Genomic DNA, 9,995 nt, shown 5'->3' with positions numbered 1-9,995 from the left:
TTTTTTCTGACATTTCTTCTGACTACACCACAAGCTTTGATTACAATACATGATGACACACTGACAACATCCTGAGTTTTATAAGCAGCATCTATATTCCCAAAATCTGTTGTCATCAGAGTTCTGCAGGCGCAGATTCTGTATGGGCCTGCTTATTAGATATTCCAGCTGCCAACTAGCTGCATATGCCAACAGATCAGACCAGCAGATACTGGTACTTCACAAAGTGTCAGGACAGGAAATCAAAGATCCTGTCGCTGTCTGTCATTTGATGGATGTTTGGATATTAATTTTAACAAGTTTGTACATTTTTCTTGGACAAGTCTAATAATTGTTTTGCAACCCTGACTGAACCTAAGTGTTTGCAAAACCTTGATAAATTAAATATAATTGCTGTCATGTCCCATGAAATTTGTACATTACATTGAATCAAATATGGCGATGACATAATGACGATGTGCTTAATGTGCATCACATGATTCGAGTGACGTTTTGATGGTCAGGCAGCTCAAGACCAGATTTTACACTAGTAAATCTATGAACGTGTTTCATGCAACATTGATAGATGTTTTGTTTTTTGTTTTTTAACATATTTTAAACAATAACCAAAACAATCTATTTTAAAAACTTTTCAAAATTATTTTGTTAATTCCAAATCCTGCCCAGGCCTGGACAACAAATTTTAGTTCAATAACTTTTCCAGTAATTTAACGACCATGGGAACCCCACCAATCTCTTTCTATCGTGACGTCTGAAGAAAAGCTCTGCTGAAGTTAATTCCAGCTTGTTAAAGGTATTATTGTGCATCTGGAAGTGAAACAGGAACCTTTTCTTCTTTTAATCTGCACACGTTTTGATGCTAAGCTTCAAGTTTCCTTTACACATAACTGTGACAGGGGGAGGAGGAGATCCACTCACTCGCTCTCCACCCCACTTCCTGTTACAGGGAGTGGAGTAGATAGGCCAAACAATAACTGCATCTCATCGACTACATGACGCAACCGCACAAGGCCATTTTAGCACGGTACACTAGAACCGTTAAAAAACTCTTCATCTGTTGTTCATCTTTCTGAATCTGACGGACTCTGTGCTGAATTCAGTTGGGTGAGTTTTTGATAACTACTTTTTTTTTTGCCATATTGTTTGAATGGATATTAGATGTTTAGTTTCTGCTATGTTTCAGGTTGTATCTTTAGTCATCATCCCTGCTGTTTACTTTGTATTTTGGGGAAATGACGGTCTCTACTTTATTTCTGCCCTACAATCAGCAGTGTAAAATCACCCCAGTCTAGACAACAGGTAATAATTTCATATTATTATGAGCTTTAAACTCCAACTCATCAGACAGTGGTGCTACAGACACAGAATTCAAGTTGTACAAGAGAATAATTCTGCATGAGTTGTTGAAACGTTTTCACATCGGCTGATTGTTTCCAGTAAATCAGATCATGTTGCCGTTTTAGTTGGTTACTTTCACGTTTAAACACACATTAAAATGTGACAAAAAAAAGTTTCTGTGGAAGTTCTCATGTTACATAATGTCTTGGCCTATCATTGGACCCTGCAGTAGGTATCAGTCTGAGTCATAATTCATAACAGATTACAAAAAAGGTTGGGACGCTGTCGCTGTGCAAAACAAACAGAAACAATTAAATTATTAGCAAATCCTGCACTCAACTGAATACAGTCCAAAGACAAGACATGTATTGTGTAATTGTAAAAATACTTTATACACTCATTCTGAATTTGATGCCAGCAACATGTTATAATAAAGTTCGGGTTGGCACATGTTCACCACGGTGTCAGTAAGCATTTGGGAACTGAGGACCCTCATTACTAAAGTTCCTTCACCTGCCGACGGGTCAGGCAGCCCACAGGAACTGTAGAAACAGGAAGCAACTAGCGTTTCGAAAGTGGTCTCAGCCACTTCTGTCTGGGGCTGCAATGACAAGGAGAGGCCTCAGAGAAGTTCAGTGACATTACCAAAGATTTCAACATATTCAGACAATTTACCATTGAAATGACTGGAGGCGTCGAGTTTCAGCTCAGGAGTGTAAAAATAGCTTTGCTCATTAAATACGTTTCAATAAATTCCGTAAAGCATTTTATGTTTTAAATGTGCAATATAAATAAATTTGCACTGCCTGTCTGGTTTTATCAGATAGCTCAACCAGAGGAAACTGGATGGTCTTCTAATACTCATACTGAAAAACATCTTCTGTGCTGAATTGTCTCTACGAAAGACACTGAATACCTGATGCTCTCCTAATCAGCAGCTGACCTCTGACCTCTGAGTTTTATATCCAGGAGTGAAAATGTCAGTGCATTATCTAACCATTATTACTTTCATGTCTGGTTTTCACAGGCTTAACTGTACCCCGCAGTGTCCAGTGTCATCAACTGGCCATTCATGACCTCCATTTTTTGATGACGTCTAGCTCTTGTTCCTTTGGAGTTTGAAGCCACGAACTGTAAGTTGCTTTGGAAAAAAGTTTCTGCCAAATAAATTTAATGTAAGTAGGATGAACGTGTGGATTGGCACAAGTTTTACATCAGTAAAATGTAAAAAACAAACAAACAAACAAACAAACAAGACTGATCCATTTGTTAAATGATAGATGAATTGAATTGGTGATGAGCACCTGCAACAGGTGCACCTGTGAAGTGAAATAAGATGGGATAAATAAATCATTCCCAAAAAACAGAACATATTCCTTTGATTGAAAATTTCCCTTTTTTCAGCAGGTAGCCATAATGGCGAAACTTAAAGAGGAGCTCTGGAAAACTCTGCATGATTTGAAGGAAGATGAGTTTGAAAATTTCAAGTGGTTCCTGAAGGAGGATGGCATCCTGGAGGGGTCGTCAGGCATCCCTGTGTATCAGCTGGAGAAGGCAAAAAGGCAGGACACGGTGGATCTCATGGTACAAAAATATCCAGGTTCTGGAGCTCTGAAGGTAACCTTGAAGATTTTAGGAAACATCGACAGGAATGATCTGGTGCAGCGCCTTCAAAACTTCCGCTTGGAGCCAAGAAGTGAGTTGGGGGAAGGTGAAAATAAGAACATCTGAAACACAGACATGTCAAATTCATCTAATAAATTTGATTACGGTGCTCTGATACCAAGTAGATTCATGAACTGCCTTATGAACAGTCAGTGTTTTTCATTAACTAGTCCGTGGCTTCCAAACAAGTCCAGTAACAAAGCGCTTCTCAGGTTTGGATTGCAAAAGCCGTTCCTCCCAGTCAACCAAACCACCAAGTTTCATTGTTGTCACCCACACAAGTTTTAATTCCCTTGCAGGAGATGTGTGCCTTACTCTGTCCAACGTAGCACCTTCTCCAAGGCAGAGTACTCTGAACTGCTGTACAATAAGTAGAGACATATATCAGTATCTTTGCGCGTGACTTCCACTCAGAGAAAATCCTCTTGTTCAAAAACTCAATGATCTCCCACACAATACCTCCCATCACAGGCAACTCGCTGGGCGCACCTGACTCCGTCTTAATTAGCACCTCTCTAAGGCTGTGTAATCTGAATTGCTGTCGGATGAACAGACAAACAGGCACAGATATCAGTGTCTTATTTCCTTCTCTTGCTCTCTGGGTAAAACTTAACCACCTCCCACCCTATACCTCCTGCCTCAGGCAACTCCAGTGAGAAGAGTGTAGCCTCATCCAAACATTTATTTCCAGCACTGTGTGTAGAAGCCAGCCCATCCAGATCTAATTGCTGTCACTTTACCTCCAGCAACATGTCCGAGTCCTTTCCCACCAGAAAGGTTACATAACAAACACCAAAAGTGGTTTTCCAAAGCTGAACGTCTACATGCCAAGACCTCTACTTTTGTCTGGCAATGCACCAAACCCTTCACACCCTTCTTGTGAGTGGTGAGCCTGCAAAGCTGCGACCCCCAAGACCTGCCGATGCAGGTGCAGGTCCCGGTGCCCAGGCCTCTGCTAGTCCAGCACAAGCTTGTTTTGTCACTTACAAACCAATCAATAAAGGCTCTTGAATCACTCATGATCGGGCCCTTGAAAGTCCTTGAAAGACACAAAAACCCTACCACAACAATGTGGTGGTAATTCTCTGAGATGACCCAAAGTATGATTTATGATGAATAATTTCTAGCACCTTGAGCAAACGGAGTATTGCACTCCTCTTAAATTGGTTGCTGCTTATTGATTATACATCAATGGCAGCACCTCAAATTAAGAGTTAACCAAGCTTATCAGGCCTCTGTCTTCAGACTGATGGATGCTTTTAACGCTCAGGAATTTGGTTTGCCACAATGACAGGCACCAACAACCTCCTGCCCAAAGCTCCAAACAGCGGTCGCCAATGGAGGCTTTAAAGGGGGGGCCACATAAGGTTTATGTCACCAACAGTCCATGAAAGCAGGAAAAGTTCCTGTGGAAATGGTTGTTGAAGTTTTTTGATGTGGGGTCTGGGTGTTTTTAAAACCTGCACCACCCATCGGTGTGAGAGCCTATTCACACTGCACAACCCACAAAAATATGCATTGACCAAGACATCAGTCAGCCTCTAGAGTACTGTATATATACTTGGTAACACAAAACAAATAGGATAAAGGAGCCCACCAGCAGATGGAGACATGAATACCGTTCAATGTATGTAATATTCATTCATTGTGCAAAATAAGAAAAAACACATTGGCTAATTCTGATAGCTCATTTTAAAGCCAATATCGGCCCATACCGATGACGTGCCGTCATTATCATGCATCCGTAGCTTTTATACTAATGAAGTGTCCCATTTTCCTGGATTTGCTTTGTGGGGAAAAAAGAATATATACTCTTTTTGAGGCAGGAAAATCAACTACATTTTAGAGCAAGATAAATACATCTGTGTTTTCTTTTAAACTCTACAGTATATCCCTAGCATGTCTAGCCTACCATGAAAAGAGTACAAGATACAATTAGGTAAGAACTTTACATTTTATTAATAAGTCTGTGTGTCTGTTTGCTCTCTGTCTTGTTTTAGATGTTGCTAAGAAAGAAGAGTATAAGGGAGAGAAGCCCAAACTCCAGTGGGTGCAGCAGTTTGCAGTGGATGTGACTCTGGATCCTGATACAGCACATCCTCACCTCATCCTGTCTGCTGATGGGAAACAAGTACGCCATGGTGACGTGAGGAAGAAACTCCCAAACAACCCTGAGAGATTTCACAGATGTGTGAACATCTTAGGAAAGCCGAGTTTCTCGTCAGGAAAATTTTACTACGAGGTTCAGGTTAAAGGGAAGACTGCCTGGGCTTTGGGAGTAGCCAAAGAATCAATCAAGAGGAAAGTCCAGATCACAGCAAGTCCAGAGAATGGCTACTGGACCATAATGTTGACAAATGAAGATGTGTATGAAGCCAATGATGATGATCCTGTCTGTCTGTCTCTGAATCAGCCTCCTCAGAAGGTGGGAGTGTTTGTGGACTATGATGAGGGTCTGGTCTGCTTTTATGATGTAGATTCTGCAGATCTTCTCTACTCCTTCACTGGCTGCTCCTTCACTGAGAAACTCTACCCATTCTTTACTCCTTTCACTAATGATGGTGGTGTAAACTCTGCCCCTCTGATCATCTCTCCTGTCAATCACCCACTGAACCTTAAGATGCATGACTTTGATTGTCAAACAGAAGAACATGAAAGAAAGAAGGCTGAGCTGAAGAGCCTCCAGCAGTTTGCAGTGGACGTGACTCTGGATCCTGATACAGCACACCGTGCGCTCTTCTTATCTGCTGACGGGAAACAAGTGCATGATGGTGATGTATGGAAGGAATTGCCAGACAACCCAGAGAGATTTAACAGATGTGTGAACGTCTTAGGAAAGCAGAGTTTTTCATCTGGAAAATTTTACTATGAGGTTCAGGTTAAAGGGAAGACTGCCTGGACTTTAGGAGTCGCAAAGGAGTCGATCCAAAGGAAGGGACGCATCACACTGGATCCTAATAATGGTTTCTGGACTATTTGTCTGGAGGATAGAGATCATTACCAGGCTGTTGATGACCCTTTCGTTCATCTCTCTCTGAATCAGCCTCCTCAGAAGGTGGGAGTGTTTGTGAACTATGACGAGGGTCTGGTCTCCTTTTATGATGTAGATTCTGCAGATCTTCTCTACTGTTTTACCGGCTGCTCCTTCACTGAGAAACTCTACCCATTCTTCAGTCCCTGTACTCATGATAATGGTACAAATTCTGCCCCCTTGATCATTTGTCCTGTCAGTGACTTCAGTGATCAGGAAGAACATGAAAGAAAGAAGGCTGAGCTGATGAGCGTCCAACAGTTTGCAGTGGATGTGACTCTGGATCCTGATACAGCCCATCCTAATCTCATCCTGTCCGATGATGGGAAACAAGTACATCATGGTGATGTGAGGAAGAAACTACCAGACAACCCAGAGAGATTTTACAGATGTGTGAACGTCTTAGGAAAGCAGAGTTTCTCCTCAGGAAGATTTTACTACGAGGTTCAGGTTAAAGGGAAGACTGCCTGGACTGTGGGAGTCGCCAAGGAGTCCATGGAAAGGAAAGAAAGTATTACAGTGAGTCCTAAAGGCGGTTTCTGGACCATGTGGTTGAGGGATGGCAACAGGTATGAAGCTAATGATAACCCGTCAGTGCGTCTCTCCCTGAAGTCTAATCCTCAGAAGGTGGGAGTGTTTGTAGACTATGACGAAGGTCTGGTCTCCTTCTATGATGTAGATGCCGCAGATCTTCTTTACTCCTTTACAAGCTGCTCCTTCACTGAGAAACTCCTTCCATACTTCAGTCCCTGTACTAATGACAATGGTACAAACTCTGCCCCTCTGATCATTTGTCCTGTTAGGCACAGTGTTTAATCACACTTGCAGGTGTTTCAGTTATTCTAGTTGGAGTTCTGCTCAGCTTGGCCAGAGTTAAGCTGCAAATCACAGCAAGTCACTGAGCCGAACATACAGCAGATATAAGAATAATAAATGTCTATATTGTCTCATCTTAAAGCACATTGTAAAGGTTTTAAATTGTTCTGATACTACATTTTGAAGAGAAGGTCTGACTTTGGAGTATCTTGTAGTCCATTAGTACAAAGGCACAGATGGACGCACTAGACTGCAGCTCAGGCTGCAACCCAAACTGGACCCGAGCCAGAGAGAGTAGTAACCGAGCCTGACCTGAACCCGACAGGCGTTCTGTTTTCTGTGTCTGAACTGAACCTGAGTGGGACACAGTTACTGGAATGAATTTTCAAAACTTTTCCATAATATTTGACCTCCTTGCCATGACTCCATTAAAGTAGTTTAAAATGGATAAGCCTATACAGTGGTGGAAAAACGTTTTCGGACACCCTTAAAATTTTACACAATCTCAAATATTATCATGAAATATTTGTGGAAAAATCTTTTTTGTGTTTCAAAAGGTGTGGCTGCATTAGACAGATACAAACAAATACAAATTATATTTTTTTGTTCATTGTTTACAAGAAAAACTAATAAAACTAAATTCTTGACAGTTTCAATATGTCAGTTCTCAACATTGTCGATATCAAAGTCAACAAATAACAGAGAATGTGTTCAAAACTGAACAAAAAATAAATAAACCATCACATCATCAAATTAATATTTAGTAGTCCTGCCATTGGTACGTAGTAGAGCTCTAATCCTGGCTGGCATGTTCCCCACGAGCCTTTCACACTGTTGAGGGGTAATCTTGTCCCGTTCTTCTTGAATTACTGCTTTTAATTCTTCTAAATTCCTTGGTTTATGCTTTGAAACAGACCTTTTGATAATCCACCACAGATTTTCAATGGGGCTCATGTCCGGGGATTGAGCTGGCCACTCTAAGACCTGGATACTGTGCTCCTGCAGCCAAGTTCTACTGGCCTTGGATGTGTGGCAAGGGCCATTATCTTGTTGAAACATCCAGTTTTTACCTCGACGGAACAGTGCACGCGCAGAAGGGAGCATGTGGGTTTCGAGAATGGTACAATACTTGGTAGAGTTCAGTGTGCCATCACAGACAGTGAGATGACCAACACCAGCAGCACTCATGCATCCCCAAACCATGATACTGCCTCCACCATGCTTGACAGTAGGTACTGTACATGCTGGAGATAATGCTTCGCCTGGCCTTCTGCGTACCCTCACATTAGTAGGAGGAAGATAAAGCTGGAAACTGGACTCATCTGACCACAAAATCTTCTTCCAATTCCTGGCTGTCCAGTTCTTGTGTGCCTGGGCCCAACGACGCCGGGCTAACCTCTGTCTCTCATTGATCAGGGGCTTCTTGATAGCCTTATAGGACCTTAAGCCATGATCTAAAAGTCGGCCACGTACAGTGCGGGTGGAACACTGGACACCAGTTTGGTTTGACCACTGCTGCTGAAGCTCCTGTGATGTCATTCGGCGGTTTTGCCTGCACATGCGGATCAGGATGCGGTCATTTCTTGCTGAAGAAACCCTTGGACGCCCAGATCTTGGTTTGTCTTCCAAGCTGTTGGTTCGTCTGTATTTCTGCAGAGTGTATCCAACTGCTGAAAGACTGCATCTGCACTTCCTGGCTATCTGGCGGCAGCTGTACCCTTCCTGGCAGAGAATCTTTATCTTCAGGCGTGTTTCCTGCGTTAGGTTCCTTGTTTTAGCCATTTTTGTGTCTGAAGAACTTTCAAATGTGCTGGCTTTATGTAGACACGAAGCTTGGCAACAAAAATTGTGTCTTTTAATAAAAAGAACGACCTTTATCACTGGTACCAAAATGACCCAATACTCAAAATTTCTTACATATTTTTATGGAACCAATCAATTTTAAGATTTAATGGCTTTTTTAGGATTTATTTAGTATTTTAGCTGTGACTGTACTAAAAGAAATTGCACTTGAAGACCTAAGAGTGATTCTTAATGCAATATTTCACAAATGCATGGGGTGTCCGAAAACTTTTTTCCACCACTGTATAGTGATACATCTTTTCCAGCTTTACCCACTTGTTAGACATTCCCGCTGCCAACTAGTTGCATTGCCTAAAGGCCAGACAGGCACATCAGGGTACACAGGAAGTCAATCCAGGCACTCAAAAAAATATAGAAAACAAGGAAGGAAGTATTAAAAAGCCTTTATTATAGTGGCTAAATCATTGACAGAGTTCTTTAAATGATTTAGTCAGCACAATAAAAGCTTTTTAATACGTCTGGACTATCTTCCTGTGTATGCTGTTGATTTCCGCTCTCCATGAGCACCTGGCAGGTTTTGATCTACGTTTGATCACACAGAGCAATCAGTCGTCTCTTTCTGATTCCAGACCCATAAGGGTACAAAATGTCAAGGACACGTCCCTTTTTGGGAGACAGAAAACCAAAGATCCTGGAGCTGTCAATGTCATTTAACGTGTTTGGATTTTAATTTTGATAAGTATCTATGCTTTTATTCCTGTTAAACATTTGTTTGACATACATGTCTAATAAATGTTTTGCAACCCTGCCGAAACCTGAGCGTTCGCAATACCTTATTTAATATGATTGCTCTCATGTTCCTTTAGTCTCACTACGTCCAAGTGGATCTATGACCTAACACTGTAGCCATAATGACGTGATCTGGACATTTACATGCATGTTTGGATCATGATACCTGGTGATTCAATAAGATGTGTAAGTTTAATTAAATCAAATACAGCGATGACACAATACTGATGTGATCTGTGTGTATCAAGTGATACTAGTGACGTTTCAGTGGTTGCAAAACACAGCACTTGATTTTAAACTAATAATGCTCAGATGTTGTGTATTGTTAAGACGTTTTGGGATTTTTACTTCAAACAATTGCCATAACAAGGTATTTTCAAAACTATTTCAAGGCCTGGAAAACAGTTTTTTTAAATGTCATAACTTTAACAGAGGTTTCATGACTGGTGGATCCCTGAAAATCACTCTGGTCCTGCTGCTCTTTACACTGCAGAGTCCATTGTCTCGTGTCACTTTAACAAACCAAAAGCGACACAGCGAGGAAGCGGATATT

The 9,995-nt window shown here is 41.4% G+C and overlaps 1 protein-coding gene across 5 annotated transcripts in view; it reads left to right on the top strand.

Annotated features, from left to right (window-relative positions):
- The first annotated feature begins 929 nt into the window (after nucleotides 1–929).
- Nucleotides 930–9,995, top strand: part of LOC117249528 (uncharacterized) — a 34,901-nt gene continuing 25,835 nt past the window's right edge. The window contains exons 1-3 of one of the 5 annotated variants that reach the window (XM_078165514.1): nucleotides 930–1,104; nucleotides 2,366–2,471; nucleotides 2,746–3,034. In XM_078165514.1, the coding sequence (XP_078021640.1) occupies nucleotides 2,755–3,034 (280 nt within the window). In that variant the 5' untranslated portion in view covers nucleotides 930–1,104; nucleotides 2,366–2,471; nucleotides 2,746–2,754. Of the gene's footprint in view, nucleotides 1,105–1,189; nucleotides 1,300–2,365; nucleotides 2,514–2,742; nucleotides 3,035–9,995 lie in introns of those variants that run through there. The other 4 variants (XM_078165512.1, XM_078165513.1, XM_078165510.1 and 1 more) reach the window with 4 other exon arrangements.

This window comes from Epinephelus lanceolatus, chromosome 23 (assembly GCF_041903045.1).
Source record: "Epinephelus lanceolatus isolate andai-2023 chromosome 23, ASM4190304v1, whole genome shotgun sequence".
NCBI lineage: Eukaryota > Metazoa > Chordata > Actinopteri > Perciformes > Serranidae > Epinephelus > Epinephelus lanceolatus.
Note: the sequence above shows the minus strand (reverse complement) of the source record. Positions and strands in the feature narration are given on the sequence as shown.